The sequence below is a fragment of the Myotis myotis genome, unplaced genomic scaffold (assembly GCF_014108235.1).
Source record: "Myotis myotis isolate mMyoMyo1 unplaced genomic scaffold, mMyoMyo1.p scaffold_m19_p_7, whole genome shotgun sequence".
Lineage (NCBI taxonomy): Eukaryota > Metazoa > Chordata > Mammalia > Chiroptera > Vespertilionidae > Myotis > Myotis myotis.
The window spans coordinates 736,432-760,138 of NW_023416379.1; the positions used below are offsets into that span (position 1 = coordinate 736,432).

At 56.4% G+C, this 23,707-nt stretch overlaps 1 protein-coding gene across 20 annotated transcripts in view; it reads right to left on the reverse strand.

Annotated features, from left to right (window-relative positions):
- Positions 1-23,707, reverse strand: part of AFDN (afadin, adherens junction formation factor) — a 101,315-nt gene that overhangs the window by 2,488 nt on the left and 75,120 nt on the right. For 7 of the 20 annotated variants that reach the window (XM_036317057.1, XM_036317055.1, XM_036317054.1 and 4 more), the window contains 10 exons: positions 16,444-16,509; positions 16,229-16,302; positions 15,702-15,820; positions 14,228-14,422; positions 13,722-13,813; positions 13,247-13,441; positions 9,727-10,722; positions 8,219-8,254; positions 4,116-4,250; positions 1,148-1,628 (listed from right to left, as the gene is read on the reverse strand). In XM_036317057.1, the coding sequence (XP_036172950.1) occupies positions 1,148-1,628; positions 4,116-4,250; positions 8,219-8,254; positions 9,727-10,722; positions 13,247-13,441; positions 13,722-13,813; positions 14,228-14,422; positions 15,702-15,820; positions 16,229-16,302; positions 16,444-16,509 (2,389 nt within the window). Of the gene's footprint in view, positions 1-1,026; positions 1,629-4,115; positions 4,251-7,568; positions 7,684-8,218; positions 8,255-8,277; positions 9,003-9,726; positions 10,723-13,246; positions 13,442-13,721; positions 13,814-14,227; positions 14,423-15,701; positions 15,821-16,228; positions 16,303-16,443; positions 16,510-23,707 lie in introns of those variants that run through there. The other 13 variants (XM_036317067.1, XM_036317066.1, XM_036317070.1 and 10 more) reach the window with 10 other exon arrangements.

Here is a 23,707-nt window from a genome sequence, read left to right on the forward strand (position 1 = left end):
CGAGAAGAAGCCACAGAAGACTGCCGAGGTGGGGGCAGCAGAACTTTCCAGACGCTCCCAAAACCAGGAATTTTCCTGCAAGGCCACTGAGTGCAGGCGACCTACAGATTAAGAAGCGACTGCACGACTGAAGTGAATCTTTTCAGGGCAGCTACTGAACCACCACCCCTCCCCGCCCCCCGAAAATAAATGGCTGTAACTATAAAACAAAATGTTTTAAACAAATGGGCTACCGAGGTCCCTGGCGTGGACACTAGTCCACGGGCACAAAATCGCCGCCTGTGTGAACACAGCCGACCTGCCCTCTGCGCCCAGGGCTGTGAAGACCCACGGAGAGGATGCAGACGAAAGGCTGAGAGGCATCGAGTGAGCTCGTCTTGCCCAATGATCTATCATTAAAGTCATAACACGTTGACAGCGGTGCTGAAGTCTTTCTATGGGTTGTCACTCGGTAGGGAAGAATCCCACTTAAAAAATCTGCCCGTGACAAGGCCTTAGAATCTGTAGTTTAAATTCAACTCTCAGTGCTGCCTCAGCCATGTTCCCTGAATGTGCACCCGCGGCCCTGGTCCTGGCACAGGCAGGACCCCGGGCCAGCGTGTGCCCACGAGGTCTGCTGCCTGTGCTGGGAGCTCAGAGGAGGTAGGACAATGAGAGGACGTGACCTGGTCTTGGGCCCTGGCACTCGGCCACTGCTCGGGTCTCTGCTGCGCCCCCACAGGCATGTGGCCCAGGGCAGAGAGCCCTGCGTGCGCCAAAACAGCAGAAAGCTAGTGTGTCCCATGACTGTTAATAAGCAGACCCTTATCTTTAGACACCAAAAGTGGGAAAAGGGCACATGTTCAACCAAACATAGCAATTACTTGAAGAGGCAGAGAATGAAGGCAAGACCAACAGTACTTCACGCCCGAGGAGGGAGGAGGCCTGATTGCTGTGGGGGTGAGAGAGGGGGTTCAGAGTGCGAATCACGGGGAGACTAGCAGACACTGCGATCGAGGCAGAGGGAGGTCCCCATGCTGAGCCCACCGATCAACTCGATTCAGACTCCCAGCGACTGGCCGAGACGGACCATCTCCAGCGCGCAGAGTGAAGATGCCAAGGTCCAATCAGCAAGACAGGAGGGAGGCCTGGCAGCTCTGCCCTTTACCTCTAGCCCTGGAGTGGCCGAGATGGTCGAAGCCTGCTGGCTTTGGAGGGGGCGGGGGCTGGCCTGCTCTGAGGGCAGTACTGTTGGCACTGGCCGAGGGCGGCTGGAAGGAGTTGGAGAGAAAGATGCCATCGGAGGCCGGGCGCGGCTTAAGGTGCCCGCGAGACGTCCTGGAGCGGGAGCACTCATCCTGACCTGCGGGGCTCTCCTCCTCCTCCTCCTCCTCGGTGTAGGCAACCAGCTTGGCGGTGTACAGGGAGTCGGGGGACAGGGCCTGCGCCTGCAGGGAGGAGGTGGTGCGCTGTGGTGGGGGGGGTGGCGCACCCGCCGGGGCGGGCAGGGCCGTGGGTTCGTAGCCCCGCGGCAGCGGAGGCCTGCTCAGGGCCGGCTCCTCGGGCTCCAGCAGCCTGCGATCTGCCTCGTCGTGCAGTCGGCGCCTTTCGGCCTCCAGGCGACTGTAATACCCTTCTTCCTGTCGCCTCTGCAGGCGGGAACAGAAAAGTGCAAAGGTCAGACAAGGTCAGAGGGGACCACAGCCACCCCACTGGGCCTGGCGGGGCAGGAAAGGCTGGTCAGTTCCAGCCCAGGGCCACACTGACGACGAACGAGAGTGTGAAGGAGGAAGAGCCAGACAGAGACGGTCCATCGACCCGAGACAGGCTTCCCGAGGCTCACGCACACCTCCACTCCGTCTGGAGTCACTGGACATAAAACCACCAACAGCACAAACGAAGACGCTCCAGGCACTCCCGGGCCCTGCCTCTCGCTCCATCCCCGTCCCCGTGACCGTCCCACCAGCCTCTTCACTCCTCTGCTGCTCTAGGTCTCCGCCCACTCCTGTTCCTGTTCGGACAGTAACTTACCTGTTCCTGCTGCGTTTACGGACAAACAAAGCCAGACAGGGGCTCCGTGGCCTCCTACACCTACATGCTCGCACGGCCCCGACTGAGTCCTTCCTCCAGGAGAGCACGCTCCTGGCTCAGCTCCTTCACTCAGCAGGGCACCAGGAGCTGCGGCAGCACTGCTCGAGCCCCCAGTCCTCTAACACACGCCCTCCAGTTCTCAGTCTACACTCAGGTCTTCAGCCCCGACAGACAGAAAAGTAGAGCAACAGCAACAAGATATTCAGATGTATTTTGACACATACATTTCTGACATACGTCTGCAAAAACTCCAGTTGACAGTGTTAAAATCATTAAAACATTAAAAAAGGTAACAGCACAATTTCGTTAGATTGACAGAAGTCTTAGAACACAAGAAAAAGTAAGTGAGAAAGGCGATGAGAGAACAAATAGAATAACCGGCCTTAGTGAGAATGGTTCGCGCTACAGAATGGAGCACAGCGCTTTTTCAATTCACTCAACCAAAGAACGGATTTTGGGGACCTTACTGGCGTCAGGATGAACGTTTTTAGTCTCCATTTCAGTGGTAGTGTCCCCCACTGCCTCCAGACAGACCCCACACCCACATACACACGTGCACAAGCACGCACACAGCGAGGCACACACACCAGCTGGTCAGAGCCTCGCCTCTGGAAGGAGAAAACTCTAAAAGCCAACGCCAGCCCCGATTTCTCACTCTATCTCTGTCTACATTGAGACATACTAAAGGAAAATCTTTTTTTTTTCTTATTTTCTACACAAAATAGGTGTCCCGTTGGGGTGTGGAATCAGCTCCAGGGGGAGCTCTGCGGCTGCCCGGGCCTCGGAGAGCAGCGGGCACTGTGCTAGGGCCCTGCACGCCCTCCTGCACCAGGAGCAGGTCTGATTATAGGGCCCGCGAAGCCTCTGTTCTACCCAACGTCTTTCTATAACAAAGCAAACCCATTGCTTTGGGACATTCTGTATAAAAAAGCAGGTTATTCAGCTTCTTTCCATGCTGCCACTCAATCACAGAAGCTGAAAGAAAGTGTCCGGTGTGATCGGCAGCGGTGGGAGAACATGGGCACAGACCCGCCCTCAGCACCCAGAGCCGGGGGCCGCCTGGTGCGCGGGCAGGGGTGGTGCGGGCTGGGGCAGCTGGGGCAGGGAGCTGGGGCAGCATCACACACACAGACGAGGCCCCAGGGTCTCTACCTCTGGAACCTGGGTTCCTTGGAGAGACGACCTCTGTGACGCCATTGCCCCCGGGAAGACAGGGGGAGCCTCACTGGAAGCTCAGCCCCGGGACTCCGAGCTGTGCAGACACAAGGGAGCAGGCCAGACTCTGGGAAAGGCCAGGCCTAGAGAAGGCAGACCCGCTCATCACCGTGATTCTACTGTCAGCTGCAGGAGTCCCCGTTCCTGCCAGCCTCCCTCTCTCAGCTGTTAGGGTCCTACCAGCTCCTGCAAGTCCTGTCTCAGGGTGGGTGGGGAGGGGCTCTACTGATACAGTTCACAGGTCTATCAAAGAAGGGATTTTCAATAAAAACTAGATTTTCCCATCAGAAGTCGTGGCACTGGAGCTCCACCTTCACAGAAGGGAAGTGGCAGAGGACGGGCTGCCCAGCTCGCGGGGGGCGGAGCCTCCCTGCAGGCCGACAGAGCAGCGCCAGCCCCCAGCACAGGCCGAATCGCCGTCACTGTACGTTCCGCTAAAGGATTGCTCGAGTTAAAACAACCACACGTGGAAACCAAGTGGTAAGTCAGAGTGTCTAGCAGGTTACACACCAAGGTACATTCCTCGTTCCATGGCTTGGAGAAGCCACCTGCTCTGTACCGACTAGCACGGAGTAACCTCGAGAAAGGCTCTATTTGGGATACTAGTGTTCACAGGCTGTCTCGCTCTCGCTGTCCCTGCTGCTCCCACAGCTCCAACGCGAGGTGAGCCACACTGAGCCACCGTCACCTCCACAAACAGCAGCCCCGTCAGGAACACAGAGCCGGGTCCACAGGCAGAGACGCAGAGAGCAAGGAGGCTGGAGACAGCTGAGGGGAGGCGGGGCCGGAGCTCCACCGGCACACCTCCGCACGCCCTAGAGGACCATAACCTTTTCTTCGGCGTCACGCTTGCCCCGCTCCTCCTCCTGCCGCAGCCGCTGGTCCTCTTGCCGGGCGCGCTCCTCCGCCTCCCGCAGCCGCATCTCCTCCAGCTGCTGCTGCCGCCGGCGCTCCTCGTCCTGTAACTGACAGCACATTCACCTTAGCTTCCTGGGGGCTCCTGGCAGACACACAGCACACACCGCGACACGCAGACGCACGCACAGGGCAACACGGACACGGGGTCAAAGCAGGGCTGAGACACAACTCACACTGAGCGCGACAACTGCAAAGCGGCCGCCTACAGCCGTCCCCACCCCGAGCTCTCCTCCCACGATCCTGGTGCCAAGGAGAAGGACCTTCGCTCACACATCCACGCTTCAAACAAGCACGACCTATGAGTCAAGTGACGTTAACCAGCTCATGATGAACAGATGCAAACGTCAGACACTCAGGCGTGGCTCTGTGGACACTCAGCCAGCCTCGTCCGTGTTCATTTTAGTTTCCACACGAGTGGAGAGAGAAGCCTGCACCGTGGCAGGTGGCGGATAAACGCCCGCCTGTGTGGGGCACCCGGGGACCCCATGAGCAGGTGACAGAGCACCTGGGGACCAAGTTTCTAGCATCTTCCCGCACTGGCGCTTGGCCACCAGCTCCCTCTGGACCCGTCGTGGGCTCCATGAGCTCCTTCCCTGCCTGGGAGGCTTCCCCCCCTGGTCACAGAATCGCACGGACAGTGGGAGGGCCTTCTGCCATCTCACTCTGTGCTGCCTGGACGCCCACAAGGGAACGACCACCAGCTGCAGACCAGGCATCCCATTTCCAGGAAACCACCTGCCAGGTTCTGTCTCACACCCATCCCTGTCGCCACCTAATCTCTCTGCGCACATTCCAATCATTCAACTCCTGAGGGCACCTCAGGACCCAGGACAGACTTCTGTTGGGTTTCAGCTCCTTTACCCTCCTGGTCGCATTTCTCTGCAACTCACTGCAGCTGACACACCTTCTCTACAGGAACCGAAGGAAACGCTCATTCACCAGGAGGGCACTGCGCAAGGCTCCCCTCCCCTCGGGCACTGCAGCGAGCTGAGCCCGAGGCCACTGAACGCCTTCTCTTCATCCCTGTCTCTCTCTCCAGGGGACCCGGCTGGCAGCGCCCACGGCACCCCCCTTTCCCATCCCTCCCCCCACGGCTTGTGCCCCTCATAGCAGCGAGCTGAGCCCGAGGCCACCTCCCTCAGTCCACCCCCTGCGGGACCCTCACACATGCCCTCAGGTGTGTGCGCAGCTGTGGGGTTAGTTACTCTATCAAGGGTTCCCTTCCACTGCGAGTGCATTGTTCTTAAACAAAACCTAGCCCTGGCTCCATCGATTCTGTGGGAAGCACACTGTGTCCTGGTGGGAAAGCGACAGGCTCGGCCCCCAGGCTGCTTCCTGTCACACACAATGACCATCTTAGAAAGAGATTAAGGTTCCACCCACCACAGAGCCCTCTACTTCCTCGTCCGTGCAGTCGAGGGGTGAGCCCGGGGTGTCAGGGTGCGGGTGCTCGGGGAGCTCTGCAGGAGGAATGGGAGCTACGGGGTAAGAATGAAGGGGCCACGAGGAAGAAGAGGTGGGGGCCTGCTCCAGGGGCACACAGGCCTGACGTCGCCCGGCAGCGGACGTTCAGAGTGACCAGCACAAATGATGACAAAAAGCACCCAGACAAAAAAATAAAGACGCAGCTGATACTAAATAATCTACAGAAAAGTAATTGATGGAAGAATGTAAAATTGCATCAGTGCAACGCAGGTACTTCTGTTACCCAATCACTAGTAAAGCACAGACCAATTTCATGTTGCACCTTCTGGGTCTCATTGAAAACAAATTCTGAGCAAGAACAGAGCACATCGAGGCAGCCAGTCGGGGTTGGGAGAGGAGTGTGATGTTAAGGTATCAGAAGGATAACAATCCTCGAAACAACAGTACGAATGCTCCCTCCAACCTAGAAACAGACATTTTCTCCTAAGAACCCTCCCTCTTCTCCACTCGCGGGAAGGAGCCGCTTGTGGCTCCCGGGCGCTACTGTAGAGGAAGGTGGGATGTTGCCACAATGAGCGCCCCCCGCCCCCCCAGTCTGCTACGAGGCTTTACACAGTGTTTGTGTTCAAACCCCAGGCTGCTTTTTTCCTTAAAGACAGGCAGCTTTACAACTATCCCCCAAAACAAACCCTCTCGTGATAGAGAAAAACCACATCATCCCTCAATGTGCTTTAAGTTAGAGCCCGGGAAGGACAGGTCCCCTGGGGTCAGAGCCCGGGAAGGACAGGTCCCCTGGGGTCAGAGCCTGGGAAGGACAGGTCCCCTGGGGTCAGAGCCTGGGAAGGACAGGTCCCCTGGGGTCAGAGCTCGGGAAGGACAGGTCCCCTGGGGTCAGAGCCCGGGAAGGACAGGTCCCCTGGGGTCAGAGCCACTGGCAGCGAGTCCCATTTGAGGAACGTATCTAAACGGCTACACAGTCATCGCTATGGCGTGACTCACGACCACCCCGACTGAAAGGACCTCAGCCAGGAACTCTGCAGCCTGACCCTGGGCCGCGCTGCAGGCCGCCCACACGTCTCAGTACTTCCAGGTCAAAGAAAGTGTGTGTGGAGGTGAGATCCGTGTGTTTATGATTCTATACCCAAAACACATTTACTTCTACCTTTAATTTATACTTCACTTTCTGACATTTTTACTTAAAAGACAGTCTGTTAATGAGCACATTGTCCCTAAGAAACCTCTGTCCTCTGGGCCTTGTTGCTGTGCATCACCACCAGAGCGCTCGCCTCAGACGCTCCTGCTCGCCTCTGGCACCCGCCTAACCCGGGGCGGAGAGGGGAGGACAAAGCCACTCTCTGGCCCACAGGCACGGAAGGAGGGGGGGCCGCCCTCCACAGGCCGGGCCTCCAACACCGAAGAAAAGCAGTCTGTTACCAGGGGCTGCGCGACCTGTAGCGTAGCTGCTGCAGCATCAGTGGCAGAGACGAAGCAGAAGGACCCGGGCAGGTGGGGCGGCTCACGGCCCTTTCAAGTTTTTCAGGGCAACTGTTTCATGTTCCACACACTGTGGGCATGACATGAACGCTGTGTCCTCCTAACTCCTGGGGGAGGTGCCTGCCTGCCTTCCGCCCTTCGGCTCTGAGCTCTGGGCCAGTTCCCACTTCCCAGGTCCCTCCACCTCATCCCCTCTGAAGGGGCAGCTCTCGAGGAGGCTCCCTGCCCATTCCTGCTTGAAGCCTTTATATTTAAGTCACCCCTTGCGTGCCTGGATGCTCAAGGCGCCCATTCCCACAGCCGCACGAAGACCTGACAGGACAGCCCAGGAGGGAGGGTCTCGTTGGGTCGTCCCAGAGGAACTGGCAGAGCCCCGATGTCGCTGGAAGGGGAAGGGGTGTCAGCGAGGGAACCATTCACCTGGCAACAGGATGAAGCTGGGACTGGCCACGGAGAGCCCGTCAGCCACGTGAACGTGTCATCAAGGCACGGTCCCTAGCAGCCGAGTTTACGAGCAGGAGTCTTTGTGGGGCAGAAAGAGCACAACAGGACGCAGAAAACCTGGTGAGAATGTGGACTGTGTGTTGGGTGCATCTCCAAAACACTGGGCCTGCCCGTCTTGCCCAGCGCACGGGCTGCCGTGAGGAAGGGGGGCCTGCCCACACATGCTCACTGGGTCTCTCACTCCAGCAACCGGCCGTCACGTCCCAGAGCGGCCTCTTCATGGGCGACGCCCCCCTACTCAACTGAGTTGCTAGTAGTTCAACACCTGAAACCCATTTCTAATGGAGCAAGAATGAAATGGATTCTTCTTGGCAAGCGTTTCCCATTTGCTCATGTGTTTGTGACTAATAAGAATACACAAAATCAATTTATGACTAAAACTGAGAAAAGGTCGAAACCATAAACAGTTACACGAAATGAAAGGAGAAAAGCAAAGAAAAACTAAATGTCAGGACAGTCAAAGGCATGCTCTAGAGTCACGACTACAGGCTGGTCCAGGCCCCCAGGACTGCAGCTACTGGGAACACAAACGCCACTAAAGGAAAAGGGAGTCAGGACAGGAGAGGACGGAGGGAGAGGAACGAGAACATACCAAATCTAGAACAGAGATTGCTGGCACAGCAGTCTGCTGCAGGTGACAGAGGGAAAAAGAGAGGAGGGTGAAAGTTAGGTTCAGCTGTCCCACCACCAGCAAGCCTCGCTCTCCTGCTCCCTGCTCCCGAGGGCCCGTGGGAAGCGAGGGGCTGCGGGCTGAGCTCTGGTTTTCAGAAATTAAACACTGCGATTCAGGATTAAGATACACGGTAACTGAAACGGTGAACTTTCCCTCAGCTCTCTTATTTGGAGACTAAGGTCTTAATCTCAATATAAAATCAGCAGTAAATATGCAGACGCCTCTAACTAAAATGTGAGAAATGTTCCGATACCACAATTCACAGAGGCTCAAAACTGACCGGCCTTCAATAAAAAGTCCATCTTTACAGAAATGTGTAATTATTGACCTGCCTGCCGTGTGTCCACTAGGGACAGTGGCCGGCCGAGGGAAACGCCCCGGGCAGGCACCATGGAGGCCAGGGTCCCATGCTAACCGTCACCAGTGCCTATCAGATAGCACCGACGGCAGAGTCATTCGGAAGGAGGCTTATACTGACGAGCTGGAAAATGCCAATAGAACAATGTGATAGGTAACACCTAGGCCTTCATTTCGGAAACGTCAGGGTCGTCAGAGGGACTCCACCTGGACTCTGGGCAAAGCTGTCTGCGCATCTGGCGAGGGACCTGCATACTGTCAGTGTGGGTGAGCGGGCTCGTCCGCTCCACGCTGACTTGGCCGGAGGTGGGGGTGGCCGTCTCACTAAGCCACGGCCTCAGACCATCTAGTGTGGACAGCACCAAACAAAAGCTGGAATTAGAAACAAAATCCAAAAGACAAAAAGGACTGGCTCTGGGCTGTCTGTCCTCAGAACAGGCCGTGTCGGGAGGAAAAGCACTCAGCCCCACAGCCTGAGATGGCCAGGGCCTCTGCCAACCGACAGCGACCAAGGCCTCTCTCTGCTGGGGCTCTGGCGAGCGGCTACGGAAAATCTCCAGGCGGCAGTGAGCGATCCAGCCCACGTGAGGTGTGTGCCTGGAGGAATGAATGCAGCCCAGCGCTCCGTGCCTGCTCACTGCCGCTGCCATCAGCTGCCTACGAACACCTGCTTCGAGCTGTGGCCCACGAGGAGCCCGCTGCCGGTGAGGGAGCGAAGCCTCGCCCAGGGGCGCAGTGTGTCCTGCTGCCCGCCCGTGCTGCCCGCCGTGCACAGGTCTGGGGCTCTCAGCCACTCGCCCACAGAGCCGAGCAGCGAGGCAGGTCTGCGGGCCCACAAAGCCCAGCCGCTCACTACCTGTCTAGGAATAAGGCCTGCCAACCCCTCGTCCAGTGACTGCTGTTCACCGGCTCCCTTCACTGAAGTGCTGGAGAAGGACAAGTTTGCTTGTTAAACTGCAGTCCCACTGGGTTGGTTTTGTGCTATGAGAAGGACATGCCTGAGCACTGGTCCATCGCTAGGGGCCTCGCTAGCGTCCTCCCCGCCGCCCCACCCCGCCGCGCCCCTTTACCCGGGCTCTGCGCTCGGCCTCCAGCCGCTGCGTGAGCAGCATGGTGTCCACGTCCTCCTCCTCCTCCTCGTCGTCCTCGTCCTTCTCCTTGGACTCCTGCAGCCGCTTCTGGAACTGCCACTCGAGCAGGAGCTTGCGCAGGCGGTCGCTCTCCTCGGCGCTGCGCTCGGCCTTGCCCTGCAGCTCCTGGATCTCCCGGCTCAGCATGTCCACGATGTGCAGCTGCTGCTGCTTCTCCAGCTTCTCCTTGGCATCGCGCTTCCAGGGGTCGGGGGACAGGCTGTCCCCGGAGGACAGCTCCTCCTTGCTGACGGTGATGTACTGCAAGTCCCTGCGCTCGATGGTGCGGGGCTGCTGCTGGGGCTGCAGCTCCCGAATGACGGTCTCCGGGGGCCTCTGCAGCGTGGCCGGCTTCTCCGGCTTCAGCGGCTGCACAGTCACAGGAGAAAAGGGGGCCGGGTTCAGCGGCTGCGTGCGCATCTGGCCCAGCTTCCTCTCCTGCTCCCGGCGCTTCCGCTCCCGCTCCTCCTCCAGCCGTGCCTTCTCCTTCTCGTACCAGCGCTGGTGCTCCTCCCTCTTCTTCCGCTCTGCAGCCGCCACCTGCGCAGACTGAGGTCCCAGCTGGCTGGCAGGGGGAGGTGGGAGAGGCAAATCCATCGGGATCCCGTCAAATTCGCTGGCATAGTGCATGGGAGGCGGAGGTGGCGGTGGGGGCAGGTCCGTGCGGCCAGGCTGGGGGACAGCTGCTGGCGCGGGCTGCCCAGTGGCAGGGGTCTTCCAGCGCCCAGGGCCACTTTTGGTCAGGGTGGATGCAGGTGTGCCCGGCTTGGACGCGTGGTCCAGGTGCTCCTGGCTGGATGCGCTGGAGCCCACCGAGGAGCTCTGGTTTATCCACAGGTCGCTGTCAGACTTGCGGTCCATCACCGCCTCCACTCGGTGGTGCTCCAGGTGAAAAGCTTTATCTTCCCGAAGTTCCTCTTGGGAACGGGCCACACGCTGGAAAAAGAGAAAAGAAAACTGTGAGGTTCCAGCCATTTCTCAGAAGAAATTACTAGACATTCATCAACTTTCTGTCTCAGGGAGATGCTACTGGACCGGTGAGAGCGCAGGGCGCGGCTGAGCCTGCCCGTGCCAGTGGCCGCCACAGTGGCAGGGCATTCCTGCGAGGTGCTCACCCGGTGCAAAGCAGCAAGAGCTCTGTCTTCTCTGCATCACTGGTGAAAAAGTGAGGCACAGACACTAGGCACCTCAGTATGGTGGCCGCCCTCCCCCGGCCCATGGCACACCCCCTCCTGGATGTCAGCCAGGGACCCAGCTGCAGGGATGAGGGTGTTTAGCTTGATTACGGGATCAGCAACAGACATTCCTCCTCTGCAGTAAAACTCTCACTGCTCCTGGGAGGGTCAGGTCCCACATGTCCTCGCATGGCTTCTGAGTCCCAGCACTGACCCGACCAGCAGCCCTGACGGCGAACGCGGGAGCGAGCACTGGAGGCGGGGCCGCCCCCGGACAGCACAGCCCCTGGGGGTCCACAGAGCTCACACCTGCTGGGCGCCCACCGCGGGGCGGAGGCCGGTCTGAGGTCATGCCTGAAGCAGCTTAATCCAGTGAAATGCCTCCCGCCTTGTCAGTGAGGAGAAATTGAAATTGCAAACCCGGGAAATAAATGTTTCCTTTCCTTAAAAAAAACCCAACAAAATAAGAACTATCTCTTAAAAAAGCAGAAAAATACGATGTCACTTGAAATAAAAGCCTGACAGAAAAATGGAACATTGACACCAGCTCGGAAACAGTTCCTTGATACGTGGGCGTGCAGGCCACGCCAGGGCGGGCTCCTCTGAGCGACACCGTGGGGGCTGCCTCACCCCCCCCACCCCCCGTGGCCTCTCTGTGCCGCATCTCGTGGCTCCGAGTCACTGCTTTGCTGTCACGCCCTCAGCCCCGTGCGCCTCCCCCTCCCCATCCTCCCTGCAGGCCCACCGTGACTCTCAGTCCCTTCAATACCCACTAGGAAGTACGCGGAGACCTGCCCTCCCGACTCCCGACCTCCTCTCTGAATTACTGCCCACGTGTGAGCACACGGCAGCTGTACATGTGAGGCTCCGCCACGCCCGCCCGCACCACGGGAATGTGGGGGCCGCCTCACGCACCCCACGCAGGTCTCCCCCCGGGCTGACAAGAGGCTCCAGGAAACAGGGCCTAGAACTACTTCTAGTTCGAGAGAACCTTGGAGAGGCCTCGTCTCAGCCACTCCCTGGGCCCGGGCTGAGGGGCGGGGGGGGGGGGGGGACAGGCTGCTGGGGGCACCGGCCCACCTGGGAGAAAGGTGGGATGGACCCGGGGACGCGACAAAGCTTGTGAACAGCTGACCTGTGCTGGGACCATGCTCTGCCCTCAGAAACGGGCCCTCCTCACCTTCCTCACCCCATCGCCTGCGACAAACCCTCCCTCCGCCTCCTCGTCCTTCTCAGCTCAGCTCAGAGCCCATCTCAGCTCTCAGTAACCCTGACCACGGACCCCAGACAGACACCGAATCCATTGCCCGAGACACATGGGTGTCACAGAGCCAGGCCAGCGGTCTCCAACCTTTCTCACCTCACGGCACACGAATGAATCGCTGACACTCGGTGGCACATCAAAACACATTTTCTGCCAACCTGACAGGAAATACCGATGATTCTGGCTCCTTCACACCAGAAGGCTATATGCTGGCTGTTGGAAGGAGGTCAGGGCCCTGACCAAATAGCCAGGCACTGCACTGTTTGCAAACTCGTGTGGCAGGCCTGTTGAAAACGCTGGCCTGGACTGCACCTGTTTTTAAGCATACACTTCATTTCTCCTCCCAGTCATCTCCCAAGGCAACACTGTCTTTCTAAAAAGAAAACCACATCTGAGCACGTTCCCTCACAGAACCACGAGGCTGACCGCCGTTCTCTACTAACCTGGACAGAACCCGAGCTCCTCGCTTGTCGCCTTTGCCCTCCCCCCGCTCCGGGCTCCTGCACCCCGACACCGGCAGCCTCCGCTCCACTCCAGGCTCCGGCCTCCCCCCGAGCAGCCTCGGCTCAGGCGGCGGTCACACCCCGGGGGGTGCAGGTCTGGTCACTCAGACGGAGACAGCTGGTGCCCTGGGGACTGGCTCTCCAGGAGCACGACCCCTGCCCTGACTCCGGCTCAGCTTCCCGGCAGGGGCCACGGTGACCTGGGCACCCCATGCTCGGGCAGCTTCCCGCGTCAGCCAAGCCCCGCCTGCCCCGCGGTCCAGCCCGGCCAACTGGAGACCACGCCACGTGACGACCTCCATGAACCCAACAGCAAGAGAACAAAGAATCCCTTGCGGGCTCCGCATCCTACCCCGCCCGTCCCCTTTCCTCCACCAGCCACACGGCCAGGAGGAAACAAATGCCGCTGGCAGGGCCGCTGGACAGAAAGGCCCCAGGTCTCAGCGGTGTCTTTATGATGTGGACAGCGTGACCTGTGCTGGGAGTGGGTCTGTGTGGGGTCGACGAGGGGAGCTAACCTGCACCGCGAGGCTGGGGTGACTGCCGTCCGTGTGCGCGAGCAGCTCCTCCTCGTAAGGGGGCCACTGGCTGTGAGGAGGAGGAGGGGGAGCGGCCCGGTCCTGGGACTTGGAGGCGGGGAAAGTGAAGTACTCCCTGGTGTACGTCTGCGTGGGGATGGGGTAGGCCTCGGGCCGAGGCGGGGGCGTCTGCTCCTGCAAAACGTGAACAAGGACGAAAGGTGAGCTGCACAATCTGCAGCGTGGACACATTTAACTCCCAGTAATGACATAATATAGTGTATATGCTAGAAAACTGTTCAAGATGAAAAGGGTGTAGTCCTACACTGGCTGAGAGTACTGGGAACCCCTATGAATTCACACTGAACATAAGAAAGGAGTCCTAGGAGCAAGAGCACGCTGGTGGGGGTCAGTCCTAGCTCAGGGCGGCTCTGAGGGAGGCCAGGAGCGAGAGTGAGGAGGGGTGGGCTCTGACCTCCGCGCAGAGGTTTCCCGTGGAGACAGACGTTATCTTCGCTGCCGTTCCAGGGGCGTAGGCACCTTTCCCTCCAGGGCTCGGAGGCTGATCTGCGGGGAGAGTCGGGCAGAAAGGTATGAACACATAAACAAGATGCTGCCTAGCAAGAGCTCCTGAGGGCAGCCCCGTGGCCGCACCTGCAAGGGGCCTGCACAGAGCTGACCCAGGCCCGTGAGGGACTCCTGCCCCCTGACCAGTCAGAGCCAGAGCCACATCCCATCCCAGACCAGGACTGGCACGCGGTCTGACGCGGCTTCTTTTCTTGTGAACACCCCGTGACAGGTGTGAGCCCCACCTGGAGAGGCGCTGTCAGTGTGCCTGCCTAGTGCAGCACCTGAGCCAGAAGTTCCCAACTTAGTGGTCATTTCATTTCAACAGCGAAGCGAGCAGAGCCGCCCCCTCCGACGGGACCCTGAGTGGGCCTGGCGAGGGCCAGCGTAGACCGGGAAGGCGGTGACTCTTACTTGCCACGTTAGGGCTGGAGCGGTGGTCGGCTCTGTTCTTCAGCAGCCGGTCGTCGCCAGGCAGCTTCTTTGGCTCACTGTACTCTGCCCACGGCAGCGGAGGGCTCTCGGGCGAGCCGTTGGGAGCGGAATTGCTGTAGAGCTCGAAGCCTTCGCTCTTTGGTCGGGGTTTTCCTGAGCCTCGGCGATCTGACACTGAAAGCAAAACATGCTCACAGGGCATATCCTCTGCTCAGCTGGCACTCTCAATACCCATTTTTAAAAGGAAGATGAATATACAAATATTCAAAACTCCACAAGTAAAACTTGTCTTTGCGGAAGAAATAAGATGGTTTTTATATAAGGGTAAAATCTTTCTAGAGAAGCTCTGCAAGATTTTCAAATAAAGTAACACTTAACATTAATGAGAAAAGGTACGCTTTTAAGCTTAATTTCTGATAAACTTGCCTGTTTTAAGTAATGAAACTAAAGTAACAAAATCTGTTTTAAAGTAACTTTTTAAAAAACAAAATAAATGCACTCCCCCCACTTTTTAAAACATTAATTCTCCTAACCACCCAGGAAGGACATCGTCACAGACACCCTTCCATGAGATTTTCCATCTTTATTTTCAGTTTTGCCAGCTTCTTGCTTGTGACCTGATTTATTGCCTACTTTTCAGTTTCCCCTCTTTGATTTCTAACTCTGCCTGCGTTGCTTCTGTGAAATGACTGTAAACTGAGAAAGCACACCCCCAAGATGTTCAGTATCATGTGAGGCCAGGTGTCTGGTCCAGTGCATGGCTTTCAGGCTCTTTTTTGTTCCAGGGGAACAGCCCGTCCGGACGCTGCCGCCGAGGGGAGCCCCGGCCGGCCGGGCGTGCGGCCAGGCAGTGAGCACGGTGGGTCTGACTCGGGTAAAGCGCAGAGGAACTTAGCGCATAGAGTCAACTGTTTTCTCCTGTAATTTCTGAACTAACTCCTTTTATAAAGACCTAAACTTACATTTTTATTCTGAGATGCTTGATGTAGCTACAAAACCATGGTCTCCACCAACCAATTACTTATTCAGATACCTGAGCTCTTCTACACCTGACAACACCGTGTCCCGTGTTGGCACGCAGCACGGGAGTCGCCGCTCACGCACAGGCACTCCTGAGGGGAGGCCTGCCTGCTCTCTGAGACCACAGCCTGCATCTGCCAGCAGAACTGAGCCCCGCCCATCACTCACACTGACGGGGCCTCCTGGCGGGGCCTGGGAGGGTGGCCGGGCTCCGAGGGGATGGAGCCCGACGAGCTACACTGTGGCTCGCAGGTCCACGTCGGAATCCTGGCTCCCGCAAGGCCCATCCCAGTCTCCTTCTCTCTAAAACTGGACACTGGACGGAAGAACAGGTCCTGCTCCTAAGGCGCTTGGCCCGTGGGAAGCTGCTAGCAAGCCTGCTATTGGCCGTCGTCCACAGGAGACACACCCCACCCTCCCCAGCGGTGCTTACGCCTCTGCATCATGGGGGACGGCTGGTTGAGCAGGGTAGCGAGGCCGTGATAGATGGCTCCTTGCTTCGCCACTTCCAGTGTCACCACAGAGCTTGTCCTTGTCATGAGCTCTGCTGCCCTAGGAGAGAGCGCCCGAGGTCAGGAGGAGGCTGCTGTGCTGTCCCCAGGTGCCTGGGACCAGGTGCCCGCAGGCCCCGCCACTGCTGCGCAGGGGGTGTCCTGACCCTCCACCCTTTGCAAAGGACCTGCACACCCGCCTCCTCTTTCCCAGGAGGGAGGCAGGAGCAGAGAGGTCTTAGGGAGCGTCACGAATCTTTCTTAAACTTCAAAAAAACTGCTCCACACTAAAATACGTATTTCTATTTTGCTCACACATGAAATGTCATGCATATAAGAGTTTTACACTTAAACAGATGAGGGTAAGGACACACTTTTTAGCATTCTTTTGCGTCTTCCAATCCCAAATTTAATGTGAACTATCCCTACAAATGCTATCACATTAAGCTTAAAGCAAACACATAGATACCTTTCTTGAGAGAGTCCTACCAGACTCCGCCCGTCCACGCTGAGGAGCTGGTCCCCCGCGGCCAGCCGCCCGTCCTGTGCGCACCGTGTTGAGAGGGACAGCCGAGGCCGAGGGAGGAAGGGAAGTCAGTGGTAAGTACACTTGCTATCTGTTTCATGTTTACCGTTTGTTAAATATGACACATGGACGTTCACGTCTTTAAAAGCTGTACTAACCACATCCGCAGCACCACCTTTCACAACGGACTTGACGTAGATTCCAAGTTTATCTTGACCAGCACCCTGAGCAGAAACAAGGGGAGAAACACTGCACTGAAAACAGGAAGAAGGCAATGCCCCGTGAGGCAGAGCAAACACAAAGCTGCACACAGCTACTCCCCAAGTCCTGGTTCCGGCTTCCTCGTGACAATCAGAACCATGAACTGTATTAATAAAATTAACGTTCTACTTGGTAACTATAAAGAAACCAATAGGAAATGTACCTATTTTATGTTTCCAAATGAAGAAAGGCGACTCCTAAAAATCCAGTCAATTATGACTAAACCAGCTGGCAGGAGACTGACTAGACTGAACCCACAGGTAGAGGCTGGTCACGGACAGCCCCAGGGCACGGGACGGTGGACCATTTCATACAAGAGCGACTGCCTCCCATCCTGACCCCGGGTCCTCACACCTTTCAAGTTTAAACAAGACAAGCTTCTCATGGCCACGCAGGGGGCCTGGTAAGGGCCGTACAGCACACACTGTGGTGGCTCCGTCGAGGGCAGGTGCTGGCTGTGAGGAAACACCGCCGGGAGCACGGCCTGCCCCGGAACAGGGCCAGCGTGAGACGCGGACACACGCAGCTGCTTCCAGGACCACTGTGGTCCTGCTCGGGCGGCACAGCGGCGAGATGAAGCAGCTCAATGACTCCCGGAGCCACAGGGAGCGGCTCCCGCGGGACGGCCCACACATTTCCCAGGCCACCCCCACCTCCGGGAAAGGCTGTGTCATGACAGCAAACAGGACGGCATCACCGAAAGCCACGAAGACAGAGATTCCAACAAGTGACGTCACTGAAACCATCTTCCTACGATGCTCCAACGACACGATTTCCACTTGAAAATGCCCGTTTCCCGTTAGGTCGCCGGGCCGGTTTGGAGCGCGACCAGCCAGCGTGACGGAGGGCCTCCTGCTCTCCTCGGGGCACCAGCACGCAGCCCCTGCTGTGTGAGCCGCACACGCCCAGGATACGCTGCTCCCGAGCACAGCATTCGGCGTGGGGATGCGGTGCTTCTGATGTCATGTGTGTGCAGTGGCTGGGGGCTGAGTCTATAAAAGTTCCTGTGAGCTCACATCAAGTGCTCCCTCTGCAGCTCCGACCCCAGGGTTTGTGTCTGCTCACCACCAACACCTCCTGTCTGTCTACGTTGACAACTCCCCCCCTCCCCGCAGACCTGCCCAGTCCCGGACACCAGCTGCCACTAGATACCCTCCCAGTCACGTCCCACTCCCAACAGCATGATAACCAAGTGCAACCTGTGGTCCCTGCCATAAAATTAAAAATAAAAAGCAAAATACAAAAAACCTCATTCTGATACTTGGCACACTTGTACTTTTTGTAAACGTGGAATTTCACCATGAGAAGTGCACACTAGTCGCAGGCACTTAGCAAAAGAGCAACAGACAGACGTGCTACCTCCCTTCGCTTGTGCCAAGACTGGGTTTCCTCCCTCAGGGGCCTAAGACACACGACAGGAGATCCCTTCTCAAGCACCCCTCCTGCTCCCACGCGTTGACGTGGGTATGCCTGCATCTATAATCTAATTAAATTATTTTAAGCAGCACATTCTGTACTTCCATGGGACCTGTGATTAACTGCTAATGCCCCAGCTCAGCGGTTACAGGACAGCCTCCTCCCTCCCGCTCTGCACTGAAGGCCACTCTGCCCAGCTCTGCCCGCACCAAAGGACCAGGACACAGTGGCCGGCGCAGGCGCTCCCATCTCAGAGGCGCTCCCTCCACGCTGTCCAGCAGGAACTCTGGTCGGGCACTGACAACACCCCCTTCTCTTTCTCTGCCAATACCACAGGGCACCTCTTCAAAGCAAGTCCCCGGGGCCAGATTTTTAAAAAGGTTCTAGAAGCACCCTTTTCTCTTCTGCTCCCTATTTGACCAACATCAAAGCAATGCTTCCTGAACTTCAGAACACGGAAGCAGTCTAGCGCCCCCACCCGCGGCTTCGCTTCCTGCAGTTTCCGGCCCCGTATTCAACCAGACTCAAAATACCACATGGAAAGCCCCAGAACTCGACAACGCAGAGGTTTAAAAGTGCACCGTTCTGAGCAGCACAAGGAAACCTCGAGCTGCCTGCTCCGCCCACCTGGGACGGGACTCATCTCTGCGGCAAGGTCTCCACGCCACCCGCCACCCATTTTGCAGCTGCCCGTTACCACGCTGGTTGTCAGAGAGAGACCACATTCACGTGCCTTTCATGACAACATATTGCTCTATTTTACTACTAGTGATGGTTGTTAATCTCTTCCTGTGCCTAAATAAACCCAACTTCATCACAGGTATGTGTGCAGGAGCTACACAGCCTGGAGAGTCTGGCACTGTGCTCGGCCAAGTTCCCCGGGGGCCCTGGAATGTGCCTTTGAGCAGGCAGGAGCGGCCGCACAGGTGTATAGGTGAATGGGCACTTACCTGCTCTCCGCACAGCACTGCTGTTTGGCAATGTGATATTGTCCTTGTAATATAGGTAAAAACAATAAGCAAGCTCTCCGTTACTCCCTATTTCCGATATACTTTATAAGATTACTACTAATAAAGAAAAAATCTCATTCACTTGGACAAACTAGAATAACAGAACTCTTTCTTTTCACATAATACAGCATGTCCCCCAAAAACGTACACACACTCTAACAGGTGGTAGCCTGATTCTGAAAATGAAATGTATTTGGATAAACACTTCCTTTATAATGAATTATTCAGTGTTGTATCCACTTTTGGGGCGACCCTAGAGCATGGTGTAAGGAAATGAGAACACCACCCTCCTACACTGCTGGCCTGCACACATGCTGTGCTGCCTGTAGCTGGCTCTCGCCCACCAGCTCCTTCAGGAAGAGGTCTGCGCCCCACGCACCGCCAGCCGTGGCTGCCCGGGATCATGACCTTCCCTTGCAGCCGCTTCTCTCAGGTCAGGAACCTCACACCTGAGGGTAAGTATGAGGCTCGATTGTTTCAAAACCACTCGGCGCTTTAGACAACTTAACGCATCGCCTTAAACTGAGCAGGATCCGTATCTCAATAACCTAGAATCCTGTAACATTTCTGAGCAGGTAACTTGTCACACTACATGCATGTGGGACTTAATAAGCCAAGTTCAACATTCAGGCAAAACTGACCGTGTGACCCAGACAGCTGAGAGTAGACATTTCAGAAAGTTCTGGCAAAACGTGGCCCCTCTCCTCCCAATGGGGCGGCTGGTCTGCGGAACGCCCTCCTGGGCGCCCTCCCAGCGCGCTGCCACCACTGCCCCGCTGCCCCGCTCCCCAACACCACGCGTGATCCAGACCACGCTTCGTGTCCCCACGCAGGCCTGTGTCCATGTTTTCTTCCAGATGCTCTCATCACTGCTTCCCAGGCTCACCTGCCGCCACCTGCCCACCCACTCACCTTTCTCCCGTCACACAAGCGCTCCTTTGTCCCCGGCACTCGTCCTGCCCTGCTCTCCACGGCCTGCACAGAGGCTCCTCCCAGCGCTCCCGGAGCCCCTGCCCTATGAGTTTACCAGAAGATGCTCCCGTCCCTACTTGGCACACAAGCCTTGTTATTGAGGAAGCCCAGGGCTGTGCGGGGTGCACTCGTCAGTCAGGAAGCAGCTGCTATATTCATCAAGTGCGCTGGTAGCACAACACTGATAACACTGCAACAAGTTAGTTTAAAAAGTTAGAAATTCTAGCCCGGCTGGCGTGGCTCAGTGGTTGAGTGTCGACCTGTGAACCAGAAGGTCATGGTCTGATTCCCGGTCAGGGCACATGCCCGGGTTGTGGGCTCGATCCGCAGTGTGGGGTGTGCAGGAGGCAGCCGATCCGTGATTCTCTCTCATCACTGATGTTTCTCTCTCTCTCTCGTCCTCTCTAAAATCAATAAAAAAATTTCTTTTAAAGAAAGAAAATTTATTGAAGTAATTCTCTTAGTTCCTACTTACATATACACATAATTAAATTTCATTTTATGGTAATCCTACTCCTCTTCTAATTAAGAAAGGAAAACAGGGCCAGAAGCTACAACATTTTGCCGCTACATGTCAATGTATCATCTGCCATGAACAAAAGGGCCATGTGAGCTGTGAGCACCAGCCGAACCGATCCGGGAATGCCCAGCAGCAGCTTTCAGACGTCGCTGAGATCATATCAGACGCTGCCCCGTGTGGGAGCCACCAGGCCACCTGTCAGCCTGGATGTGTATCAGCAAGTAAAAGATACGCCCCGATTTCAAAGTCTTAGTGTGGTAAAAAGAATCCAAACCAGCTCCTAATGCATATTCACTCCATGCTGAAACTGGAACATTTTGGACACAATGCGTACCATAAAACATTATAAAATTAATTTCACCGTTTCTTTTTTTTTAAAGAAACTGCCAGTGACCATGTGGCTCATTTCCATGTCCACGGGCCAGCCTGCTCTAAGCTGCAGGCTTGCACACTGCAGGCTGAGCAGTCGGGCGCAGCAGCACAGGACAATGGCGCAGCAGCCGGGGGAGCAAGCCCGCACCACAGGACAGTACTTTCCGGCAAGACACACCCTGACTTCCAAACCCGGGAAGAGAAACCCGTCACTACAACTGAGAACACAACACAAAAAACAGACCAAGGCTAAATAATTTTAAGAATTACTTGCCTAAAGGTATCTAAAGTGGGATCTGAAAACCTCGTGTTTTTAGTGCACTGGTTTATAAAATTAAAACCATAAGCATTATTCCTCAGTTAACCAGGGTCTCCTGGAAAGCAATCCCGCATCGAAAGGCCCAGGAGTTACGAGGTTCTCGCCACAGCTCTGCCCCGGGAGTAAGCCTGGGGTGAGGGTCCGGGCAGGCGCGGGCACTGCCGTGTGGCTGCCCTGCCCACTGCAGACGACAGAGCACAGAACCCAGAACGTTACCAGGCAGTGCAAACACCTAGGTCCCCATCCTTAAGAAAAGCAACTACAACGAAATAGACGACTCCTACGTGTGTGATCATGGTGCTGAGCACACAATGCATGTTGCAACTGCTTCTCCTTCCTTTAGAGGTGAAGGAAGGGGTCTGAGAAGCAGAGAGTGTGAGAGGAGGGAGGACGAGGAGGCAGCGAGGGAGAAAGGGCAGAGGGAGAAGGTGAAGCACCAAGGTAGAAAGGATGGCAGTAAGTTACAAGAAAAGGTTCCCCAACAGAACAGAATGACGAGAGGCCCAGGGACAGCTCCGTGCTGGGCCTCACGCCCCCGGGCGGGGGGACCCACCTCTGCGAACTGCCTTGTGCCCGATGGGAGACGCTCCGAGGACAGGGCTGCTCCCAGTGTCCTGCTAATCCTGCCCCTGCACCTCCGGGAGGACTCCAAAGCTCAGGCCCTCCCTCCCGCACAGCGAGCCTCAAAGGGAAGGAACCCCGGCGGCCAACATTCCAGGGCGAACTCCGAGTGAGTGTGGGCGTAGGAGACGATGAACACATCACATCATTAAAGCGCGCACGCGCACACACACACACACACACACACACACACACACACACAGCAGCAGCAGGAGGAAGAAAGATACTGCGGCCAGAGCAGCATGAGCTCAGCCCTACTGTCTCGGAGGTGGACAGCCGGGTTAGAACTAAGTGGCTGGGTGACCTGAGCACCCAGGCCCTGCACTCGGCAGGCGGTCAGCAGCTCTGCCCACCACGCCCTCCTCCGTGTCTGAGCGGAACTGCTAGTCAGACCGACAGTTCTGATTCATTAGCTACTCAAATTCAGACTTGAGGTCAAACGCATTGTCTGACCCTTTTTCAGTAGGAATTACCTTAATTCAGAAATCATCAGTGTTAGAACTCATTCTGGGCTCACTCCACCCAGCATGGGAGGGTACGTGGGAGGCGCTCCAACAGGCGCGGAGCCGGGCAGGCCGAGGCCTGATTCCTGTGGGCTGGGCTCCAGGCCCGGCTCCTTCATGTTTACTCTCGGCAACAATTACGAAACAAAAGACATGGCCGCACCAACCTCTCCTTCTCCATGAAACGAAGGACCTGAACTAGACAGCAGACTCCTAGGCTGGGTCCTAAGAGGGGCTGCAGGTGTATGGATGCCTGAAAACTAGGCCAAGGACCGTGTGTCCTGTCACAGTCTCCCCAGGTTCTCAAAGTGATCAGAGAACCAAAGGGGGGGATATCCCGCCGATGGTCCACATCTCCCCTCTACCCGCTCCACACACAGCTCATGGCGGGCCTTGCGGGCCTGCGCCTCACCCCAAGTCTCGGCTAAGAGAGTGGGCGAGGAAGAGTGATCTGAAGGCTCCCTTCCTGGGACGAACCTCAAGCAGCGTGGTTTTGAGTCCACGTGAAACGCTGGCTCTGCTGTAGAGCATTGTTAACCCTTAATGCTCCTATTCTCATCCTGCAACTGAACTCCACACTTCAGCCAACCTAGAAACGAGCACTGGGGCCATGACTATAAAATAGGCAAACACTTATTTTTTATGTAACTTGCTATTTTGCTTTTGGAAAATATAAAATATTGTGTTCAGACTCATAAGCAATAGTCCTGCAGGCGCCAGACCCACCTGGGCTGGAGGGACCGGGTCTCCTGACTTCACACTGAGAAGCTCAGCCACGTGGCCACAGTGAGGACAGCAGGACCGAGGGCCGGTCCCCAGAGCACCTGTCACCCGTCACCGTGGGCGCCTCCGCGAGGAGGCCGCTCGCCCAACAGCCCCCCTGTTCTGTGAGGGCAGGAATCCCACTTTATGTTTTGAGCTAAATGAGACTTAACAACTTAAACTCAGTCTATAGCCTAAAAGCACAAACTAAAACTATCTGTAAGGCACTCTTCAGTTAGCCATTTATTTTTAAGTAAAATGTTCTAAGTACTTTTAAAATTGTCTTTGTGTTTAAGAGAAAACGGTTTTAGAGAAAGCCTACCACAAAACCCACCTCCTGTAGCCTAAACCAGTTACGTTCCGGACACCCTGCATATGGCTCTGTAGGTGGAGGCTGTAGTTCCAACGATGTCAAGCATTTTCACCATGTTAGATAGCCAGCAGGATTAATTTCTTTTTCTTGTATAAAAAACATATCAGAGCCTCATGTTTTTATGAACCTTAAGAACTTGCAGCATCAAAACAAAAAGCAGCAAACACCTGGGTGTGCAATTACAAGCTGCATGAAATGGCTGCTTCATGAGTGCTCATTAGTGACAGGTCTGAACAAGCTCACAGGGAGAAGCCTTCTGTGGGAGCACATTCCAGCTGCACGGGACACCCCCC